This window comes from Lutra lutra, chromosome 12 (assembly GCF_902655055.1).
Source record: "Lutra lutra chromosome 12, mLutLut1.2, whole genome shotgun sequence".
In the NCBI taxonomy this organism is placed as follows: Eukaryota; Metazoa; Chordata; class Mammalia; order Carnivora; family Mustelidae; genus Lutra; species Lutra lutra.
The window spans coordinates 85720829-85744924 of NC_062289.1; the positions used below are offsets into that span (position 1 = coordinate 85720829).

The 24096-nt window shown below is 40.3% G+C and overlaps 3 protein-coding genes and 1 long non-coding RNA gene across 11 annotated transcripts in view; 2 read left to right on the plus strand and 2 right to left on the minus strand.

The window, feature by feature from the left end:
• The first annotated feature begins 10 nt into the window (after positions 1–10).
• FAM216A (family with sequence similarity 216 member A) lies at positions 11–9340 on the plus strand. 2 transcript variants are annotated; one of them, XM_047697542.1, is made up of 7 exons: positions 11–31; positions 2178–2218; positions 5005–5126; positions 6596–6725; positions 6805–6988; positions 7540–7622; positions 8963–9340. In XM_047697542.1, exons 3-7 carry the CDS (start codon positions 5103–5105, stop codon positions 9073–9075), a joined length of 534 nt encoding a protein of 177 aa, XP_047553498.1. In that variant the 5' UTR covers positions 11–31; positions 2178–2218; positions 5005–5102; the 3' UTR covers positions 9076–9340. The 2 variants fall into 2 exon arrangements, with proteins under 2 accessions (XP_047553498.1, XP_047553497.1); XM_047697541.1 differs by lacking the exon at positions 11–31 and adding an exon at positions 301–645.
• Positions 9341–10158: 818 nt separating this feature from the next.
• Positions 10159–18992, minus strand: VPS29 (VPS29 retromer complex component). Its single transcript, XM_047697543.1, has 5 exons — positions 18867–18992; positions 16590–16601; positions 13722–13913; positions 10873–11108; positions 10159–10641 (listed from the first exon to the last, which is right to left on the minus strand). The coding sequence occupies exons 1-5, from the start codon at positions 18867–18869 to the stop codon at positions 10524–10526; spliced, it is 561 nt and encodes a 186-aa protein (XP_047553499.1). The 5' UTR covers positions 18870–18992; the 3' UTR covers positions 10159–10523.
• LOC125082196 (uncharacterized) lies at positions 11155–12195 on the minus strand. Its single transcript, XR_007121910.1, has 2 exons — positions 11542–12195; positions 11155–11331 (listed from the first exon to the last, which is right to left on the minus strand). It is a non-coding gene; the product is annotated as an uncharacterized LOC125082196 (long non-coding RNA).
• Positions 18993–19033: 41 nt separating the features above from the next.
• The window catches only part of RAD9B (RAD9 checkpoint clamp component B), a 35816-nt gene continuing 30753 nt past the window's right edge, over positions 19034–24096 (plus strand). For 2 of the 7 annotated variants that reach the window (XM_047697534.1, XM_047697535.1), the window contains exons 1-2: positions 19080–19215; positions 22657–22809. In XM_047697534.1, coding sequence (XP_047553490.1) covers positions 22804–22809 — 6 coding nt within the window. In that variant the 5' untranslated portion in view covers positions 19080–19215; positions 22657–22803. Of the gene's footprint in view, positions 19216–20153; positions 20217–21453; positions 21525–22656; positions 22810–24096 lie in introns of all 7 variants that reach the window. The other 5 variants (XM_047697530.1, XM_047697532.1, XM_047697531.1 and 2 more) reach the window with 5 other exon arrangements.

The following is a 24096-nucleotide window of genomic DNA, read 5'->3' on the forward strand; positions in this document are numbered from 1 at the left end:
AAACTTCAGCGCGGGGGCGGAGGGCGAGCGGGGAGGTGGGCAGGGAAGGCGGTGTGCGCGTGCGCAGAAGTAGCTGGCGGAAATTGGCAGTTGGAATGCTAGAGACGCCTGGTTGCCTTGGTGATAACGGATAACGGCTAACATTCTGCATCCCTGCGCTGGGGACTTCGGTCCTTGATTTGCGTCCTGGTCTTTGACCTTTATGGTGACACTCAAGATTTGCAAATTTGTAGAGGGTCTGGAATACTAAAGGTCTGGAAGGCACCTCCTGTTTTAGAGGGCATGTACTAATCCCTTCCACAAACTGTGCAAGCGCGCAATCAACTAAAGAACTCCTGCCCCTCCCCCAACTTATTCCAGCGTCGTGCATCTGCCCTCCCCGCTCTCCCGAAGCTATTCGGGCAGTGTCCGAAGCACATCGGAGGGGGCTAGAATACGGCGTCCGCCTCTTCACCCCCAATATCGCCCGGCCTGACGCACGCGTGCTGACGGGGGAGGGGAGAGGGGAAAGCTGCTTCCGCACTCCGCTCGAGGTCCGGGCACCGGGGAGGAGATGCCCGGCCAGGGTCCGGTGTCCGACTGGACAGAATGCAGCTCTTCCGCAGAGCCTCCCGCAGTGGCCGGGACCGAGGGTGGCGGCGGCGGGTGAGGCTGAGGGGCCCTGAAGGGTTAGGGAGGACGATGACCGGCTCCGGGTCGTGATCCCCTGTGGAGGAGGGGGTGGGAGCTGGCTGCTCCAAAGGACTCGTCCCCGGTGGACTGAAGTGAGAGGAGGGGACAACCTTTGTTGTGCTCAGGGTAGGACAGATGGAAGCCGACTCACTGTTTAGGGGAAGGGCTTGTGAGGTAGGATTGAGTGTTGGCGCAATGACTAAACGCGGTGACTGCGACAATTGCTTGGGTGCATTTTTCTGCCTCGAGGGGGCGCTGCGAAACCTCCTGGAAAACATGCAGTCTCCCACAGGATCTCTATAAAATTATAAAGAAGGGGTTGAGGGCCCAGCAGAAACAGGTTCAACCCAGGGTTTCCAAGTCAATAAATCAGTTCCGTGTGTGCCACATTAGCCACCTTTAGGTCCAGGGAATTCATAATGCTGATGTGACATAATTATGAATATTAGAGGCACCTTGATTTGACATTTTCTATCCCCTGAAGTTTTTCTTCATAAATCCATTTTATTTTGAGCAGGTTTTTTTACTATTATTTCCTGGATGCTGATGACAACTAGTCTTCAGGACCTCATGGCTTCCATCAGTTATTCCCTAAGAGTGAAAGCTGCAGGGTGTTTCTCCAAAAGCTCACAGTCATGGCTCCTGCTGCACCCATGACCACTTTATATATATATATATATATAGTGGATCGAGGACTTTCTTAAAAACATTATTTATTTGGGAGAGAGAGTGCGGAGGCCGCGGGAGGGGGAGGGGTAGAGGGAGAGAGAGAATCTTTAAGCGGTCTTCCCACTGAGTGAGGACCCCGAGATCATCATCATGACCTGAGCCCCGATCAAGAGTCAGCTGCTTAACTAACTGAGCCACCCAGGGGCCCCTGGAAGGCTGTTAAAGATGGGGTCTTGGCTTTCTTTTCTGTTCATTATTGTGTTTGACTAAGTGCTGGATCCTCATATACCAGGAGATCAATGAACACTTGGTCACTGAATAAATTGAAGGAAGCAGGAAGGATGTGTGTTTTGTCTTAATTTGAAAGAAGAAAAAAGAACTTGTACAAAAATAGAAACATTCCAGACCAATTTATCAATTCCAGTATACCTTAATTACATACAGTAAAGAACAAGATAGTCTTTTCCATATCCAAGTTACTTTATTAAAAATAAAAAGAGCCAGGAAATACCACAGATAACACAGAAGCCCAAATTCTTTATTGAGCTCAATGCAGGAATTAGATTAAAAGGCCTTAAAAATAAGACCAAATCTGGCTTAAGGTAAATCCTTTCTAGTATAGTAAAAACCTCAGATAACCCACTTTGAAAAAGCCTGGGGCCATTAGGATAGAACCAGGGTTACAGGAGAAAATTTGCAAGATATTCCATCTGATAGAAACATGAGAAGTAAAAAGCATATGCAATACTGTCTTTTTTCATTTGAAATACTTTCTTTAATGCTTATAAAGCTGTCAATTATTACATATTATTTAAATCCTTTTTTCCTTCCAACAGATCAGCTGGACATTCTTATTATCAGAATTCCAAAGGTATTGGTAAGTAGAACATATAAAGCAGATAATACCTACCAAAAAACATGGTTCAGAGATGCTAATTTTGCTATAACTACAAACATAATGGAGTTTTAAAAATAGACTTTATTAGCATCCTGGTGACCTTAGTCATTAAGATTTTCAAAGAACAATCCAGCAGGTTCTTTCTCTCTTGTTAAGACATTTCACATCAAGCATTTTAAAAAGAGTGCTTCAAAATAGCAATGAATCTGAAAAGAACTGTATTTGAAAAGCATGGAGTATGGCCTGGGGTTTATAAATTGAAGGAAAAAATTCTAACTTGAACAACTTCAAAGAATATAAAATATTTCTCAATGCTGCTATTTTCCTCTCACTTAAAGGATAAAGCTGATGGAATTAAGAGTAAGACAAACCCCCAAAGGCAGATCACTATTTTTTTCTTTTGAGGGGGGAACAATTTCTTTTCTTTTTATTTTTTTTAAAGATTTTATTTATTTATTTGACAGACAGAGATCACAAGTAGGCAGAGAGCCAGGGCAGAGAGAGGGAGGGAAGCAGGATTCCTGCTGAGCAGAGAGCCCAATGTGGGGCTCCATCCCAGGACCCTGAGATCATGACCCAAGCCAAAGGCAGAGGCTTAACCCACTGAGCCACCCAGGTGCCCCAAGGGGGGAGCAATTTCAATTCAATGATCTATAAACCTGGATTCATTCTCTTCCTTGGAAAATGTATAGTCCTTACAGAACCTGAGAAAAACACACAGACACATATCTATGTGTATACACATACCTAAAAATGCATATAAACATATAAATACTGTGGTTTTTAAATGGAATTGTTGGACCATATGGTGATCATTGTTTAATTTTTTGAGGAACCACCACACTGTTTCCACAGTAGCTGTACCATTTTACATTCTTACCAGCAATGCACACAGTCTGAGTTTCTCCACATGCTAGCTTACACTTGTTTTCATTTTTCTTAAATGATAGTTATCCTTATGAGTATGAAATGGGACTTCATCGTTGTTTTATTTATATTTCCCTAATGAGTGGCGATAGTGAGCATCTTTTCATGTGCTTATTGGCCATTTGTACTTTCTCCCTTGGAGACATCCAAAGTCTATTCAAGTCCTTTGCCCATTTTTCAGTTGGGTGTTTCTCTTTAACTATTATTTTTTTTAAAGATTTATTTATTTGAGAGGGGGAGGGGCAGAGGGAAAGAGAATCTCCAGGAGGCCCCCTGCTGCTGCTGGGATGTGGGGCTCACTCTCAAGACCCCGAGATCAGGACCTGATCCTAAATCAAGAGTCAGCTGCTTACCTGACTGAATCACCCAGGAGCCCTTAATACTTTTAAATGTTTCATGTTCTGTAAAGAAATGCTATCAAGGTTTTGAGAAGTTGAATTTCAGTCCAGGCTTCAATAACGCATCTCAGAAATATTGATTTGCAGGGACATAAAGATATATTCTTAGATAATTAGTCCACATTTATGACTTGAAAAGGGATTTTTAAAAAAATTTAACTTTTATTATTATAGACTCCAAATTATATCTTAAAGGTTGTAATAACATAATTTCCAGATGATTTTCCATCTGTTGGCAAACGAGTTAGTCTTCAGTAAAGCACATATAACCCTTACTTATCTGAATTAACTCTCCCAATTTGTCAAAATCTGGAAGAAATAAATAAAGTTTAATATGTAAAACTGTAGTGACCTTTGCTGTCAGTACTGAAACAAAACCGTGGCTATTTAATTTGACTTCCTAAATGCAAGCTTTTAACTTAAAAATCTGTTCTGCCAGCTTTATTTGTACTAGCGTAAAACTGGAAACAATCCAGATGTCCATCAACAGGTGGATAGATAATCAAATTGTGATATATTGGAATATAACCCAACAATAAAAAGAAATGAACTATTGTTACATATCACACACTGATTGATTTCAGTATAATTATGTTGAGAGAAAGAAGCCAGACAAACAGAATATATACTGTATGTTTCCACTTATATCAAACTCAAGAAAATGCAAACTGATTTACAGTGATCCTAACCATAGTGGTAGAAAGCCGTCTGGAGGGAGGCGAGTATGTGAGAAGAACGGGAGTGTTATAGTTATTTACTAGTTAAGTTTTCCCAGATATTGTTTTTCCCCAAAGTGCTACTGAAGTTTATACCCTAAATTAAGTTCCTGGTTGGAATATCTGAAACTGAAAACTAGTTTCATTCTTCGAGATATGCCTCAACTTTTATTTTTATTAAATGACTGTTCTTCTTTCAATCTACCTACATCAGTATTAAAAACATTGAAATAACTGAAACTGTGTAAAAATAAGTTTTAGTAAAATTCTGCAAAGCCCTTTTAACACTGTCTCACTAAAGATATAAAATTTGTGTTATTCTATCTTGACTTTAATACTATATGCTCAAGTCAAATGAATGATAAAATATTGCTGTAAATCTTTACAGTGCAACTTCTGCATGTATATTCCTATTTAATGTGGTCTGACATACAGTCAGCTAACAAAAATAAGCTGCCGTCAACAGTTTGCATCTCAGCTGAGCTCAAAATAATGTAGTCTATATATAATGATATATATGTAGTAAATGTTCATAAATATCTTTAGAGTTTTGTATGCTCTAAAACCAAATGGCCATATCATACAGTCTCTTCAAATTTAATAGAATGACTCATACTCCTACTCCAGGATAATCACAGACCCGTGTAAATATATAGATATTAATAATCAGTTTATTGAGCTGATGTTTGTTCATGCAATTCACATAATATGTCCTTGCCTACAGACAGAATCAAAGATGGACACAAAGTGAACACACACATAGCCAAGCTGCAAGAGTTGTGGAAAACTCCTCAAATTCAAGCAATTCACATCCCTAAATCAATGACAGATGCGTCCTTTCTAAAGGTATGCTAACTAAATACCAATATTTTGTTGAAGTACCAAATTCTTTGTATTCAGAGATGAACTTATTATTGAAGATGAGCTACTCAGAGGGTAAGGCACTTCAGAAGATAAGGTACACTCAGCATACATCCAGGAGTCCATAACTATCTGCTGAGTAAACTCATGAAATGAATACAAGGATTTTTATCATTATAGATTCTTTTTTTTTTAAAGATTTTATTTATTTATTTGACAGGGAAAGAGATCACAAGTAGGCAGAGAGGCAGGCAGAGAGAGAGGGGGAAGCAGGCACCCCGCCGAGCAGAGAGTCCGATTCGGGGCTTGATCCCAGGACCCTGGGATCATGACCTGAGCCGAAGGCAGAGGCTTTAACCCACTGAGCCACCCAGGTGCCCCTAGATTCTTTATCCTAAGAGTTCTTTGAGGGCTTTATGATAAGGAAAGTTACATTCCAGAGATGGAAACCCAGACTCATTTTCATTCAGATTCCACTGAAGGTCTGCAAAATTAGAAGCAAGCAAATAAAGAAAATGGCTGTCAGCATTTTAAGACGGTCGAACCTCTATTACCCATTATTAAAGGTCATAACTGCCAGAAGTATCGTTGTGAGAGCAGTGCAAATGAAGATTACAATAGATCTGTGCAAATTGGTCAATTTATCTGACCAACATTTTGACTTTTCCCTGGATTTACCTATTCAGTTCAGTAAATCCTGTGTATACACACATACATATACATTTTTTTAAAAGATTTTATTTATTTATTTGACAGACGGAGATCACAAGTAGGCAGAGAGGCATGCAGAGAAAGAGAGAGAGGAGGAAGCAGGCTCCCCGCGGAGCAGAGAGCCCCATGCAGGGCTCCATCCCAGGACCCTGGGACCATGACCCAAGCCGAAGGCAGAGGCTTTAACCTCTGAGCCACCCAGGCGCCCCCATACATATACATTTTAAGTGAGTGTTACCTTCTAAAATCAGCAAGTGAAAATCTTAGTTAAAATTACTTTTACCAAAGACCCATAGACTATCCCTCAGTATGTTCAACACAGACAGTTATTCTTCTGGTGCTAGAAAAGACTGTTTCTTTAGTTAAGACCAAGTAGAGTAGTTGAGTCGCTTTCAGATGCCACAGGATACCTCAAAAATTGTATTTGAGGTAGATGCCTACACTCACTGAGGCACACAGGAACTAAGACTCATGGACAGAGCAGCATATCCCTGCTCTCCTTACTCTTCTAGGGCAGTGGTTCTCACCCCTCAGACACATCTGAATCACTTGAGTGGAAACGGCAGGCAGACCCATGTGTGCTGTTTAAATGGCCATTTCTTTCTCTTTTCGGCCAGATTAGCATAGTTGAATTTGAATAAGCAAAATGTACGCTTGGTGCAGCTCTCCTGAACATTCACCCTTTCAGATGAGGAATTTTGCCAACCTCTTGTTCTACAGTGCCTATAAATCTTGTCTTTTAGCATCCAGACCTCACCACAGGCCAGAAGCGTTATCTATGTAGCATCGCTAAGATCTATAACGCCAACTATCTGCGGACGTTAATGAAGAGGCAGTACATGCACGTGATCCAGCACAGCTCACAAAAGCCAGGCAGGTGCACCTCGTTCGTTTCTCACTAGTTCTCACAAGAAACCAGAGGGTCTTCTAACAGAGGTGATCTGTATGACAGGTATCCTCACTCATCACAGGAGCCACCTCGGTTCTCGTTACTCACAAAAGCAGCATTACCCCTGCACCACATGGCGACACCAACTGGAGAGAGTGGACTCGGGGCCCCTTGACATGGCCGCTGCACCCTCACCGGAAATGATCCTACAGCATTCCCTTTGGCGACCAGTGAGAAACAAAGAAGGGTCTGTTTCTTGTTGTTTAAAAAGAGGAAAATACACCCCAATTTTATTGGAACGGTAGCTAAATGAGATTAAAGCTTGTTTCCTAGTAGGTTCATTTGGCTAAATTCAGAAGAGGTTAGACGAAAAGCACAAAAGGATCTTATAGTCTCTTTACTGATCTCACTGGGATATGCCACTCTTTTTAGAACACATTTTGTGGAATTGTAAAAATTTCTTGATCAGCTAGAGATAGGCAAGACTGGCCTTTTCAGTAATTCCCACTTAAATTCAAAATAGTACAAACACTTCCAGAAGGAGCATATGGTTGCTTCTGCACAGGAGAAAACTATAAACAAAAAAGGAAATAAGAAAAAAGAGAAGAAGAAGACTGATTATTCAACCTGCACTAAAATAGTTAGCTTTGTGTTTCAGGGTTAATTACTCCTAGGAGACTGAAAGAGTCTTTTTGGTGATGCTGGCAGCTTAATAAAAAGAATTTGTATGGTCCTCCACATGCATTAGACAGCTGTTGATTTTGCTGATTCCAATTAAGATGCTTCTCTTTCTTATAGTTTAAAAATTGGATATGCATCTAAAACAAGATGTAAGTCACTGAAGATTTTTAGAAAACCAGGCAAACTGTTCATGCAATCAGGTAAATGTGGAATTTTAAAAATATGCATTTTGAAAGATCTTATGCTTAAAAAATATTAAGCCCATTAATTTCATTTCTATTAAATGAAGACATTAAAATTTAGAATGTGATTTGCTTATAATTCTCCAAGTGAGTATGAAATACAGTTTCTGCTTTCATTTAAAAGAACATACTCACCTCAGGGGAGTAAGATTCAAGGTACTTCTAAACAAAGGTATTTACAATATCAAGGTCAGAGACTTTAACAGAATGAGTTTGTTAGAACCCAGAGCCATAAACATGACTTTTTCAAGCCATAGCACTTTTATGAGATAGTGCCATTTTTGGATGGGACAAAGCATTTTGTATGGCATCATAGAGGGCTGTATCACCTATATAAATTTTGTTTAATATTCAACACACACCAGTGGAAGCAAGGCAACCAAGTGGTATCAAAATTTTGCAGAGCAACTCAGATAAGTCCAGAGTTGGTAAGTATCAGCATAAAGGATCCTAAAAGTTCATCAGCATTAAAAAAAAAAAAATTATTTATTTATTTGACAGATGACAAGTAGGCAAAGAGGCAGGTAGGCATAGAGGGGGGGGGGGGAAGCAGGCTCCCTGCTGAGCAGAGAGCCCGATTCGGGGCTCGATCCCAGGACCCTGAGATCATAACCTGAGCCAAAGGCAGAGGCTTAACCTACTGAGCCACCCAGGTGCCCAAGGATCCTTCAAGTTCAGAAGACCACAAAATGAAAAGGGCCAAAGGGGAAGAAAGAATGTTCAGAAGGATTCCTCAGAATTGATAAAGTGGGAAGGATGAAGTGGAAGTTAAACAATGTTGTAGTTGTTCCTACAGTGAGTAGGAAGAAAATACAAAGTAGGGAAGTTAGGCCTTCAGAACCCCTATCCCAATGCTGTGTGACAGTCCAAGAAATGAGGGTTATGGCGGGGGAAAAAGTAAGTCTAGGTCCCAAAATAATACCTGGAGGTACCCCAGGTAGGGGGAAAGTCCCTATAATCCCTGAGAGAGAAAGGAATAGGAACTTAATGCTTACAGAGAGGAGAATGCTGAAGCTATGACTTTCCTGTAACCAGAAGATTTTGACAAGTGAAGACAAAATAGGACTTAGTGACAGAAAATGTGCTATACAATAACTTTGCTGAATACAGTACTTACTGAGAAAGTAAGGGATTTGGGGGGAGGAAGTGGTTAAGTTTTGAAAATTGCAGGCCATTTGTTTTTGTGAAAGGGTTACTACTAAGGTCATTTTGAAGGTTGTTCTTATATACAAATCTGCATTTTCAGGAAATACACCTGTATTTTCAAAACAGACATTATAAACTTATTTTTCTTACAGTTTCTACAAATGATTCTGAATCATACATGAATGAAGAAAAAAAGGAAGAAGATTTACTAAATAAATGTATGCAATCGATGTCAATTGAAGAACAAGGAGAACACCTGATGTGAACTTGACAGTCTTGTGAATTGATGAGGTGCCAAAAGGGGGGGGGGGGGAGATTGTGAATTTTGTCCTCTTTCTACATTTAGGATAGTATTGTTACTCACCGTGAAGTCATAAGTAATTTTAGTTTGTTCAGAAATGTTTACAACAGTGTAATTAACTGGTTGATGTAGTTCCATGTACTAATGATATTTGTGTAACAAAAGTTATGTGTAATATATGCTTGTATTTCTAGCTAGATACAATTAAAAATTTTCTTGTCGCTTAAAACTGTATTATTTTTCTTTTAATCTGTCCAATAATTGCTAAATTCTTTTTCTCCATATAGTAAGTCCTAGAACAAAAACATGAGAATCCCCTATAACTATTTTCTTTTTTTTTAAATATTTGATTTATTTGACAGAAATCACAAGCAGGCAGACAGGCAGGCAGAAAGAGAGGGGGAAGTAGTCTCCCCGCTAAGCAGAGAGCCTGATGAGGGGTTCGATCCCAGGACCCTGGGATCATGACCCACACCGAAGGCAGAAGGTTAACCCACTAAGCCACCCAGGGGCCCCAAGTATTTTCTTGATCTGGCTAAGGAAAGCTCTGAAATAGTCTGATACAAAATAGCACTTGATATTTATTGCTTGAATATAACTTAAAAATGGGAAGTATCAACTTGCCCTATTTTATGAAAATTGCCAAACGCTTGGACTCTCAAACCAGAGTAAGTTGGAAGTAATTGTACCAAGAAGACTCTTTACATTAAATATTCACCCTACTGTGCTTCCTTTCTAAACACTGGTTTAAAAATATATATGTGTGTGTGTGTGTGTTTGTGTGTGTACATACACAATTAAAACTTGAAATACAGGAATAGGGCAATTTAAAGCAACAGTTTGAGGAATTATTGCTAATATGTCAATATAGTATATTTTTTAGAAAATCAAATCTGAGCCCAACATATGACCTCTAGAGCATTGTAAGAAATGAGAGAGCCCCAAAAGTCAACCCATCTACCTCATCACTTTAATGCTTAGGCGCAGTTTCATATGGTCTCTCGTTTTCATGATTTTTAAAAATTAAAACACAGCTTATCAAGGAAGTATAAATGAAAGGTAACTGTTTATTACTGGAGAGAAAAACGTATACAAGGAAATCTAGATTCATTTTCCTCATGCACTACTTTTGTAATAAAGTTCCAGATAATCAACTTTGAAGATATTTACAAGGATAAATTTTTCTTAACGCATGACCATTTACTGTATGATGGACATTTTTTCATAGAAATCAAATATGGAAACAGAATATATTCTTATAGTTTACAAGAAGCTTAGAACATTGTATTAACAGAAGATATATTTTACTGCAAAATATTACAAAAGTGATACAATTTTGTGGCTCATATGTTTAATTACTTGATTTGAACAGGGGAATGAAAAAAAAAAACCAGCCAGACAGGCCTGGCTTTTTAAGATTTTTTGTATTCAATTCGTTCTACTTTCACATCATCTCCAATTAGCTGATACACGTAAGTGACAACTGTAGAAGCCTGGATGTCCATCAACACAAATGAAGGAATAATGTTTCTGGAAAAAAATATAAATAATGTCAGTGTTTTGTACTAAAAAGCACCAGCACTAAAAATGTCAATTTATAACAATTTGGACTCAAGGAGAATTCTAGTTGTTATATATTGAAAATAACCCCCAAAGAAGATTGCCCAAAAGGCTGTAATTATTGAAATAGTTGCATTCCTCCTTCATGAAATGTCACACATGCAATTATTAACTTTACAAAATTCCCGAATTACTACTCACGTTTCCAAGGCATTATATGCTCCAGTGGCAGAACCTGGGTTAATGTAGAATTTATTCTCATGCTCAAATGCTTCAAATTTGTGTGTGTGTCCCGAGATAAGAATGTCCACATCAAACTGCCTCTGCAACAGGGCTAAGCTGGCCATATCTCCCCAGGGAATAACTTGATGCCCATGGATCAAACCAATTTTGAACTGCCCAACAGTCACAACTTTCTGTTCTGGATAATTCAGATTCTAGAATAAGAAACAGACATTATATACATATATACATATATATATATTTTTAAGAGATACTGATGTTTAAGAACAACCGATTTAGTACTTAACCTGGTTAAGTATTTAATCCCATGTGAATATTTTGATACAGTGCTCCACAACCAACACATTTTAAATATATGATTACTCTTCAGTCTCTAAGGGTACAACTATGCTCAAAACATACCTTATTTCAGGTAAACTGGAATTTTTTTTTTTTTAAAGATTTTATTTATTTATTTGAGAGAGAGACAGTGAGAGAGAGCATGAGTGAGGAGAAGGTCAGAGGGAGAAGCAGACTTCCCATGGAGCTGGGAGCCCGATATGGGACTCGATCCCAGGACCCCGGGATCATGACCTGAGCCGAAGGCAGTTGTCCAACCAACTGAGCCACCCAGGCGTCCCGGTAAACTGGAATTTATCACGCAATCCCTGCCTCGTGTTTATCTTTTTTTTTTTTTTTTTTAAACAGAATCTGGGTTCTTTAGGGAAAGCTATAGAGAATAATTATTCCCCTAAAGTTGTTAATGTCCTCTAAGAATCCTAGGTATATGACCTATAAGCTAGGTGTGTTCAAATTATATCCCAGACTTTAATAATTATATAGATGGCTTCAAATAATAATGACACATAACACTCATACAGCACTTAGTATGAAGCAGGCACTAAAGGTTTTATAAATATCAACCTATTTAATACTGACAATCCTAAGAGGTAGCTTCTATTTTGACTCCCACTTTATGGATGAGGAAACTGAGGCAAAGAAAGGTTAAAATAACTTGCGCAAGGTCACACATTAGTAAGTCGTTAAGCTAAATCAGAAGCAAAAAATGTTAATTCTTACTACCCAACTTGTCTTTAGCATAATATAAACAGAACCCCAAATAGGTTTTTAACAAACCAAACCTATATTGTTTATTGACAAGAAATCTGCCTTTTCCTTTCTCATCTCCCTGTCTTTCGCCCCCAGGTGAAAGGTTATCTGAATTCTTTTTTAAAATCCACTAAAGGGCGCCTGGGTGGCTCAGCGGGTTAAAGCCTCTGCCTTCGGCTCAGGTCATGATCCCAGGGTCCTGGGATCGAGCCCCACATCAGGCTCTCTGATCAGCAGGGAGCCTGCTTCCCTTCTTCTCTCTGCCTGCCTCTCTGCCTGCCTGTGATCTCTGTCTGTCGAATGAATAAATAAAATCTTTTAAAAAAATAAATAAATAAATAAAATCCACTAAAAAAAAAAAAAAGACACTATGCTTATTCAGTTTTGTATTAAGGAACACCAATAAACAGCACCAATGAAGTTAAATGATTTGTGAAAAAGCTTATATTCTCAGAAATGCAAAAAAATTCTTCACACATCAGATTTATCATGTTGAATAATATGTTAGTATGGGCTGAGGGTCTTAAAAATCATCTACTCCAATCATATTTACATAAGAGGAAACTGAGGCCAGAAAGATGTAATTTGCCTAAAATCTCATTATTAACTAATGAACAAAGCTGCAATCTCAGAACTTCTGTTCTTTAAAGTCAGGTTTAGGGGCGCCTGGGTGGCTCAGTGGGTTAAAGCCTCTGCCTTCTGCTCAGGTCATGATCCTGAGGTCCTGGGATCGAGCTCCGCAGCGGAAGCAGGGAAGCCTGCTTCCCCCCTCTCTCTCTGCCTGCCTCTCTGCCTACTTGTGATCTCTGTCAAATAAATAAATAAAATCTTAAAAAAAAAAAAAAATAAAGTCAGGTTTATTGTGGTATAATTCATATATACTAAAATTACTCTTTTTAGTGTATAATTTAAGGGGTTTTGACAAATGCATACAATTATGTAAGCTCTGCCACAACCAAGACCCAGAACAGTTTTATCACCTTCTCAAACTTCCTCATGCCCTTTCGTAATTAACCCTGGAGTTAGAGACCCACAGCAGGGTTTTCAGCATAGTCGTGATGTGATCTTACTTCACCTAAAAAGGATCACACTGGTTGCTACTTGGAGAACTAACTATGAAGGGAGGAAGGGTAGAATGAGGAAGCTGGAACACAGGAAAGTGATATGGTGGCTTGGAACAGGGTAGTAAAGGCAGTGGTGAAAAGTCTGAAATAAAAACTTTATGAACTAAGTGATAGTACTATAAAAAAGTGACAAAATCACTTTTAGTCCCTATCAATCAGTTTAGAACAAGTATGGTAATATGTTTAGTCTAACGTGGTGATTTTTAAAGAGTAAGGAAAAAGTAGTGTAAGTAAATTTGTATTGGGGAAGTTAACAACAACAAAAAGACCATGACAGGGCGCCTGGGTGGCTCAGTGGGTTAAAGCCTCTGCCTTCGGCTCAGGTCATGATCCCAGGGTCCTGGGATCGAGCCCTGCATCGGGCTCTCTGCTCTGCAGGGAGCCTGCTTCCTCCTCTCTCTCTCTGCCTGCCTCTCTGCTTACTTGTGATCTCTGTCTGTCAAATAAATAAATAAAATCTTAAAAAAAAAAAAAAAGTTAAAAAAAAAAAAAAAAAGACCATGACAGGTGAGAAACTCAGGTGTAAAGGATAAAGCTTATACATGTAGGTATCAAGAAAAGAAATATTTGTGAATGAAAAGAGAAATACATCACCTCATCGAAGTCTCCTCTCACAATATGAACATCACCGGCCAGCGTCTTGAGATAGTCATAACTCTCTTTGGTGCAAAGGTTTCCAGTACAGAGAATGTGCTGAATCTTTCCTGGCACCAGCAGTTTTTTGAATTTGGCCGGCAAACTGTTGCATCGGTGTGGGATGTGCAGGTCTCCTAGTACCAACACCAACTTTAAAGTGTCAAGGTGAGACAAGGGTAATGTCAAACATGACGTCAAAACAAGATGTCCTCCTTAACTTTAACTCCCCTTGTAAATCAAACTAAGCAGACATTCCAGAACCCAAAAGAGTAGAAGTTACCTGTATAGTTATCATGACCATTTAAACAAAGACACATATGGTATGTTACATATTGTGTTCTAATCAGCCTTATTCTGGTCATAAACAGTGTGCATACACAATACAGGTCATCATTCTACTTACCAAGAATAAAATCAGGCTTTCTTAAGCAATTCATTTAGAGACCTATAAATGACACTGAATTTTAAAAATTGCAAAATGAAAAATATACTGTGGGGTCCTATGGAATTTGGCATTTTTGAATGATATGGTCATTCATATTTCTGCAGCTATAATGTCAAACATAATGTACTGATTCCAGTGTTCCAGGAACATTAATGAAGAGAATTGTTAAAAATGTAGTGACAGAGAAAAAACTTAATTCTGTAATTTATGTTTACTAGACTGAAACTATTTAGAGGAAAAGCAGCCAAAAGTTACAATATTTGTCACTAAAAACTATTAGCTATATAGTACAAAGGAATAAAAACAGACTATGTGGGGCGCCTGGGTGGCTCAGTGGGTTAAGCCTCTGCCTTCGGCTCAGGTCATGGTCTCAGGGTTCCGAGATCGAGCCCCGCATCGGGCTCTCTGCTCAGCAGGGAGCCTGCTTCCCTTCCTCCTCTCTCTCTGCCTGCCTCTCTGCCTACTTGTGATCTCTGTCAAATAAATAAATAAAATCTTAAAAAAAAAAAAACAGCCTATGTTTCAAAGAGTTTCAATAGGACAAACACATGCTTTTGAATTATGATCTCTGTTCTCTCTTCTAATTAGAAATCCTCGCTGTCATATTTTTACTGCCTAGATTAAACGGCCTATGTATCCTCAGTTTGGTTCCCAAACTTAAAATAACATTTTAAGTCTTTCGTGTGCATTAGAGCATTAGAGAGAGAGAGAAAGAAATCAGCTAAATAAGTGATGAATTTAGCAGGAGGTGGTTTAGAGTTGCAATACAGTCTCAGATGACAAAAATAAATTTTGTACTTAAGTATAACAGAATAAAAAACTTCAATCCTGTAAAATCTTAATTATACAATTTCAAAAGTTGACACATTAACATCACTTAATTCAGTCATTTAATGGAATATTGTCAAAGGTCATTTTAAATATTTGTCATCCAAGGGACAATAATCAATTTCTTCCTGTTGATTAGTACAGACACCTTCATTCTGTAACAGGATGTTTTCCCATAAAGACATCCCATCCATAAATGTACATGCCCTTTAACTCCTTTTAAAGAAGGCATGACTATTCCTTAATATCATCCAAGAAAACATTAAATATCTAAAGTAGAATAAAAACAAAATAGTTTTGCCACCATAGACTTTGTGAACTGAAATTAATCAAAAACAAAATGTGTGAAACTATAATTATTACTAAAACAAACTTGACTCATCTTGCAACAAATATCAACATGATTACAAAGGAAAGGAACTGTTATCAGGACACAGAGTAACTGAAGTAACGCAAGATTACAAAATTAGCATACTTTAAAAAGAAATTGTTAAATAAGTTTCTTCTTTTTAAAGAGCAGTTTCAGCTAGTATTTGTTCAGTGACTTAATTATTTCAATCCAGGGGCGCCTGGGTGGCTCAGACCTTAAGCACCTGCCTTTCTGCCTTTGGTTCAGGTCATGATGCCAAGGTCCTGGGATCGAGTCCCACATCGGGCTCCCTGCTCCACAAGCAGCCTGCTTCTTCCTCTCCTACTCCCCCTGCTTGTGTTCCCTCTCTCGCTGTGTCTCTTTCTGTCAAATAAATAAGATCTTTAAAAAAAAAAATGGTTTCAATCCAGATCTTCGCGGATAAGACATCTTACTGTAAAACTAAAAACAACTACGAAGTTTCAACTCTCATGGGTAATCAATGCAAAAGTACCTGGAGAGAGAACAGTCTTCATCTTTAGAGGGGGATCCCTTCGGATATGGACTGAAGTACATAGTTAATGTGGGAAGCTGGCATTTGAGAAAAAGGTAAAAAAAATATATTTCTATAGTTTAAAAAAAAAAAAAAAAGAACCTCAAACTCATAAAGGGCGTATGTCTACCGCAGGATGAAAATCTTTGGAACTGATAATGAATGAGCTGTTCAATCTGAATGTGCTCAAAAAGATATTAGTATGACATGATACTTCATAATGATCAATGACCTCAATTCTATCATGTATTCTGGATTATGCCCAAGTGTACCCAGATTATTAGCAGTTTAAAGATATAACTATAGGAATGACCAAACAAAAATTATTTCAAACTAGTAAAGATTCTTACTAAGACTCTTGTTTCATGTAGGTGACTAAATTATAGTGTCACATAACAAATGTCATACTCTGAGGAATTTCCTCGCCCAAACTCCACACTTTGTGGACAGTTCAGGTTAGACAAAGTTTATAGTCTTTTGAGACACCAAAAGATCCTGAACTGGCAGTCTTATTAAATTCAAGTAAGAACCAACCCAATCAAAGCATAGGAAGTTGGCTACTTCCTATTGGAGAGACTGTAAAAGGGTGAAAATCCCAGTAATCAGCCACCCAACCACCGTTGTTAGTATGAGCTAAGAGAAGAAACTTACTCTGTGCCCAGCCTTAGTGGAATGAAGAAGTTGATTGCAGACAGGGGAATGAAAAAAAAGGGTGAAACATGACCAATGTTAAAAGAAAGCAACGAAAAGAAACAAACCAAAAACAGAGCAACAAAAAAGTCGTATCAAATGAATACGCAAACAATTGTTAATGATTTCTGGGTGTTATGAGAGAAAATGTTAAAAATTGGCTTTGCTCAAAACATCACCAAAAGAACCATTTGCTGTATTTTTAAACATGACACACACATACACACACTGTAAAAAAAGAAAAAGGAAAACTGCCTTGTCAATTTTTTCTGCTTCTCATCTTATTCTCTATATTGCCTTCCTCCCCTTTCATTTCCTGTTGTCTAGAATTTTATAAGACAATTTGGAAAATTCATCAGTAACAATGTAAATGAAAGCTAACATTTTGTGGATTCTTAAAGACTAATTATTCCTCAAGTATACTCATTTTAATTCTCTTATGCTCAAAATTCTAGCAGGTGGAAAATTTATGCCACAGCTAGACCCTTGTTTTGTATAGATCTAACACAGCATTTTGAATAAATTATCAGATGGTGAAGTCACCAACTAAAGATGATAAAAGAGCAAAAACATTCCTCCAGCCAAAATTGGACCCTCTCCACACCTGAATTTGCTGCCCACTGACACTGGACATTACTAAGTGTTGAACATTTCTAGTCTACTTTTCCAAGTGAAAGGTTTTTAATCATAAAAGAATCAGCTAATGCTAAATTTTGCCCAATTCTATCTCAGGTGACAAGTTATGTTCCAGTATAACTACCCTAAAAGAGTGTTCATCTTTCAAAAAAACTTTAGAAACATGAGTATGGAATCATGTCATCTTCTCAAAACTGTCTCAAAATTCCTGTAAACCAGATCACTCTGAACTGGAGTCTGTTTAGAAGCAAAAATCAAAAACGGGATTAACGCCTTTAACGTATACAGACACCAAAGAAGCATGTACCATAAATCTTTGGCTGTCACATCTATAAGCCACCTTAAAGGATATGCTTGTCATAGAACCGTGATAATCTTAAAAATACCATGGATGCGGGGCGCCTGGGTGGCTCAGTGGGTTAAGCCTCTGCCTTTGGCTCAGGTCATGATCCCGGTGTCCTGGGATCGAGCCCCGCATTGGGCTCTCTGCTCAGCAGGGAGCCTGCTTCCCTTCCTCTCTCTCTGCCTGCCTCTCTGCCTACTTGTGATCTCTGTCAAATAAATAAATGAAAATCTTAAAAAAAAAAAAATACCATGGATGCTTATCAGAAAGAGAAGTCCCTTTAGAGTTACCCTCAGCAACACAAATAGCAAAAATACTGATAATCGGAGCTCTTTTTGAACACGTTCTTAACTTTTTAGGGGGTGAAAGGCACCTCTGAAAATCTGATTACAGTTATGGGCCCTCTTCAGTAGCAGCTCCTGAGTTTTTAGGTAGGACGGTCTTAGGGGCAGAAACCTACTGGAGGTCAGCGCGTGGGGGGCCAGCCCTGAAGCTGGCTGGGCAATCTGATGAACGACTGAGGTAAAACTCCCCAAAGTACCCTCTTGGCGCCAGCACTGGCTCTTTACCTGAAAAAACATACATATTCACAAAATTTTCTAATTTCAGGGAGCTCATAAACCCTTTAGAAAACAACAGTTCCAGCCATTCTAAGAGCCAAATCCAGTCCCCTGGGGACTCACTACCACATTTCAATGGCAGTTGCACTTTATTTCAAGGGCGAAAGGGATAGTTTGTACCCCTTTTCCCCAGATGGCAAATTAAAATGGATAGGGGATTATGCTCGTTACTTCCCGTTTTGCATCCCAAAAGCCAGCTTCCAACACAGGCGGTGGCAACCAGCATACCCCAAGCAGCCGGAGGTGCCTTTTGAGGGAAAGGAGTAGGGAAACATCTGGAAACGGAGGGGATGCTATGCCCCTCTCTCGGGGACGCTGGAGGCCCAGGCCTAGAGGCCTTTCCCGGATCGGGCGTGCGGGTCTCGTGACTGGACGAGCCGCTGAGACGGGCCCTTTCCCAACCACGGACGTCCTCTGGCCCCCGGGTCGGGATGCGAGGCCAGAGCAGGCCGCACCCAGAGGCGGCTGCTCCTTATCCTCTCCTGCCCTCCCCCGGGCCTTCTCCAGGCCTGGTCCTGGGCTGCGCGCCACCAACTCCGAAATGGCCCACGCCCTCGCCTAGAGACTCCCAGTTGCTCCCAACGACGCTAGCACCGCGGCCAAGAGCTAGGCCTCGGTCGCCGCATCTGCCGTCCTCACCATCCTGTCACTGGGCTCCGCTCAGTTACCAGAACCGCCGCCGCCTTCTTCCTCCGGCTCCTCGGCGACCCGCCCACTTCGCTCTCAACCAATGACAGATGAAGTCGGCGGAAGCCGGCCTACGAAGGCCCGCAGAGGCCCTTCCCCGCCGTAAAACGTAGCTGCTCCTTGGGAAATGGTGGCGGGGTGGGGGGAGGGGAGGGGGGAAGGAGTAAGAGCTCGAAGCTTCGAAAAGAGCGGGCGACATCCGGGCATCTGGGGGCCGTCGAGCAGAGGCGTGCCTTGGAGCGCGGCTTGTTAGGGCCCGCGGCCATGCTGAAGTGCGGGATGAGCGGCAGTCAGGTGAAAGGTGGAGGACTTTTCTTGCCTTCCTGTGTAGAAAAGGGAAAGAAAAAAAAAGGGCGATTGAGAGAGAGAGAGAGACTAAGGTTCATGGTGGCGATTTCCCTTTTGTCCGTTATGCGTAGGGGTTGGCGACACAAGGCCTGACCATGAACCGCCGCCACCCACCCAGGCTCCTAGTAGCTTCCGAGGGGAGGAAGAGGGCCTGTCTGCTTTGATTAATGCATAGTATTTATTGTCTTCAGTGTCCGTGAAATGAACCTGCACCATTGGAACAGAGATTTGGAATGCGGGCCTCAAACTCAGAATGATAAGGACTGCGTGAGGAGGAGTTGGGGGGAGGGGGAAGATGTTTGAACAGTTCAAGTATTTTAGTCCCACGAGGAAAGCATCAAGGTTTTTATTTTAGCATTTTATTTTTTATTTAGCATTTAGCATAGTTTTTATTTAAAGCATCAATGGTTTTTATTCCGGATTCTACCATTTTTCGATGTAGGACCTGGGACAATTCACTGAATCACTGGGGGGCTCCGTTTCCTCGTCTGTAAAAATGAGAATAATGACAGAATTTTCGTCATAAATTCTGTGTAGGGATGTAGGGATGAAACAGAGGCATGTAAAGAGCTCAGTAATAGGATGGCGCAGGAACTGCTCTATGTTATCAATGGTACTTACACATCAGTTACTCCAGAAAGTCTCTGTTTAAGAGAAGACCGGTTTCCTACAGATTGTAACATGGAAATGACCGTAGAAGGGCGTCTTGTGTCGTGGTTAGCTTCCTCTGGGTTGAGGCCATCCGTGGAACGGTAGTAATGAACAGGAAAGGGAAGCACAAGTTCCCGGCTGTTACAGGTTCTCAGTGTTCTAGAACTTCTCTAGCAGGGTATAGCTCAGTTCTCAATAAACAAATATTTGTATGATTGTTTTGCTTTTCCTCCTGGACAGGGCTCAAGGCACTGGGAGGGCAGGATCCATTCCTGTCCTGTTCATTGCACTGCCCTCATGGCGGTAGGTTGTACTCGGAACATAGTAGGGGCTCAAAAACTATTCATTGGATGAGTGAAAGGTCTGCATCAGGTAGCTCCAGGAAAAAGTGTCGAATAGGAAGTGGTAAAAAGGGAGAAATGCCTCTAACCTCCCCCTCTCCCCCGGGCCCCCTTCATTCTACCTCAGTTTCAGGCTGGCATCCCCAATTCACACGCTTCTGATTCTTAAGCATTATAATTTGATTTTATGTTCTGGAATTTTTTCTTTTTTCTACTGTTCTGTGGATTGATGTGGCCATCCATTTTATCTATCTATTTGGGAGACAGAGAGGCAGGGTTCATGCTGAGCATAGAGCCCAACATGGGGCTTGCATAGTATCCTCTATCTGCCCCATTTTGTACTTACTCATAATTGTTAAGAATATTAAAACTGTCATATCAGATTAGACAGATATGTCACCCAGCCTAGCCTCTCTTCCTTACACGGCATCTGAGTGTGTTTGGTGGGAAGATCTGGCATCTTGCACGCTAACCTCAAATATCAGAGATGCATCTTGAATGTCTCTAATTTCTCTGTGTTGACCTTGCCACTCGTGAAGTTATAAAATTCCTTCAAATTCCTCCATGCCCTGTTTTCACACTTCTTTTTTGGGAGGGGAGAGGAGGCAGGTAATATATGTATTTAAACCAAGTCTAAAAATACGTTAGTATGGAAATTGGCTTGCCATAGTAGCTCCATGCAAATATACAGAAAGGAAGAGTGTGCAGTTTATCATTTTGCACACACTGTAAATTTATTGAGCTCTTACTATATGTCTCACATTTTGTCAAGAGTATTATTATGTATGTATGTATTTATTTATTTATTTTTAAAGATTTATTTATTTATTTATTTATTTGACAGACAGAGATTACAAGTAGGCAGAGAGTCAGGCAGAGAGTCAGGCAGAGAGAGAGGGGTAAGCAGGCTCCCTGCCGAGCAGAGAGCCCTACTCGGGGCTCAATCCCAGGACCCTGGGATCATGACCTGAGCCGAAGGCAGAGGCTTTAACCCACTGAGCCACCCAGATGCCCCTATTATTATGTATTTAAAGCAATTTTTAGCATTGGTCTATAAAACACTGTTCTTTGTGCATTAAAACTTGAGTCCTGTGAATGCTGAAGTAGTCCTATGATTTGTATTTATTGTTTGAGGAAAGAATGTAATGTAAGCATTAAGAGTGTAAGAATGTAAGCAGTACCTTTCTTTTTCTCCGTAGTATTTGGAAAAGCAATCCAAGCTCTATCACGAATCAGTGACGAGCTGTGGCTAGACCCATCTGAAAAAGGTGTAAGTAAGATATACCATCTATTAAGGCAAAAGAAGATGTTTAAAGATCCCAGTCCAGACTGAATGTTAATTTGGAAACCCAGAAATTGTAATTATTCCTTTCACTGTTCATCTTTATTTTACATATCTGAATACACTGAAAGCATATTATAAAAATCATGCGGAGAAACACACGAGATTTAAATCAGATCTTGCAAACTGATGGTCAAGAGGCTAGATATGTTTTGTGGGATTGCACTCATTTTTAAAATTTTTTATTTTTTTTTTTAAGATTTTATTTATTTGTTTGACAGACTGAGATCACAAGTAGGCAGAGAAGCAAGCAGAGAGAGGAGGAAGCGGGCTCCCTGCTGGGCAGAGGAGCCCGGGGCTCCATCCTAGGACTCTGGGATCATGACCTGAACCATAGGCAGAGGCTTAACCCACTGAGCCACCCAGGAGCCCCATGCACTCATTTTTTTTTTTTTTAAGATTTTATTTATTTATTTAACAGAGAGAGAAAGAGAGAGAGAAACAGTGAGAGAGGGAACAAAGCAAGGGGAGTGGGAGAGGGAGAAGCAGGCTTCCCGTTGAGCAGGGAGCCTGATGCCGGACTTGATCCTAGGACCCTGAGATCATGACCTGAGCCGAAGGCAGACGCTTAATGACTGAGCCACCCAGGCGCCCCAAATGAAAAAATTTCCTAAGCTTAAAAATTGGGAAGGTCCACATAAAGATCTGAGTTTCTTTCTTCTCTTTAAAACTTAGAAGATCTGACAGTTTGAGGCCAGCATTCCCAGGTGGCAGTAGTTGGCTGGCACTGACTGATGGTTTCTCACTTTAGATGAGGCAAGGGATTGTCATTTTGCTGCCATTTTTTACAATTTCAACATGCAAGATTTTAGAGTTAATACTTACATGTTTTCAATATAGATGTGTATCCATGTATGGATATGTATGCGAGTTCAATATACAATGATGACACAACCCATTTAATATTTATAATAATTCATATGTATAAAGTAGTCCATATAATGCAGTTACCATCCCACAGCCTTATGTGAACACATTTAATTGCAGTCTTAAACAAAATAGAATTTTTAAAATTAATCATTTAAAGAAAGTTTTTTCCTTAATACCTCTTATTTTTCAGCTTGCTTTAAGATCTGTGAATTCTTGTCGGTCAGCATACGGATGTGTCCTCTTCTCTCCTCTGTTTTTTCAACATTATCAATGGTCAACCTCAGTGAAAGTAAATGAGAATGATTCGACAACATCAAATTTAAATTGCAAATTGGGAATGAAGGTAAATCTAAGTGGCTGGTTTTCTCTGGTATTGTGGAAATTTTTTATTACACAGGACATAACATCTATTCTGCATTTAATACATGGTTTAAAAGGCATGCAGGACCCCCCAACGTTTATAGCAGCTATGTCCACAATAGCCCAACTACGGAAAGAGCCCAGATGTCCATTGACAGATGAATTGGTAAAGAAGATGTGGTATATATGTACAATGGAATATTGGAATATTGTTCAGCCATCAAAAAATTAAATCTGGGGTACCTCAGTGGCTCAGTGGGTTAAGCCTCTGCCTTTGGCTCAGGTCATGATCTCAGGGTCCTGGGATTGAGCCCCCCATCGGGCTCTCTGCTCAGCAGGAAGCCTGCTTCCCCCTGTCTCTCTGCCTACTCGTGATCTTTCTCTCTGCCAAAGAAATAAATAAAATCTTTAAAAAAAAATGAAATCTTGGGGCACCTGGGTGTCTCAGTGGGTTAAGCCTCTGCCTTCGGCCCAGGTCATGATCTCAGGGTCCTGGGATCGAGCCCCACATCGGGCTCTCTGCTCAGCAGGGAGCCTGCTTCCCCCCCCCCACCGCCTGCCTCCCTGCCTACTTGTGATCTCTCTCTCTCAAATAAATAAATAAATAAATAAATAAATAAAAAGAAATCTTACCATTTGCAATGACATGGATGGGACCAGAGGGTATTATGCTAAGTGAAATAAGTCAACCACAGAAAGACAATTATATGATTTCGCTCATATGTAGAATTTAAGAAATGAAACGGGATCAAAGGGGAAAGAATGAAAAAATAAAATAAGATGAAATCAGGGAGACAAACCATGGGGCGCCTGGGTGGCTCAGTGGGTTAAAGCCTCCGCCTTCAGCTCAGGTCATGATCTCAGGGTCCTGAGATCGAGCCCCGCATTGGGCTCTCTGCTCAGTAGAGAGACTGCTTCCCCCTCTCTCTCTGCCTGCCTCTCTGCCTACTTGTGATCTCTCTCTGTCAAATAAATAAATAAAATCTTTGAAAAAAAAAAAAAAGAAATCAGGGAGACAAACCATAAAGGACTCTCTCTCTCTCTTTTCTTTTAAAGATTTTATTTATTTGAGAGAGAGAGCACGAGCATGAGCAGGGTGAGGGTCAGAGGGAGAAGCAGACTCCTTGCTGAGCAGGGAGCCCAATGCAGGGCTCCACCCCAGGACCCTGGGATCATGACCTGAGGCAAAAGCAGATGCTTAACTGATGGAGCCATCCAGGCGCCCCAGGAGACTCTTAACTATAGGAAACAAATAGGGTTGATGGAGGGG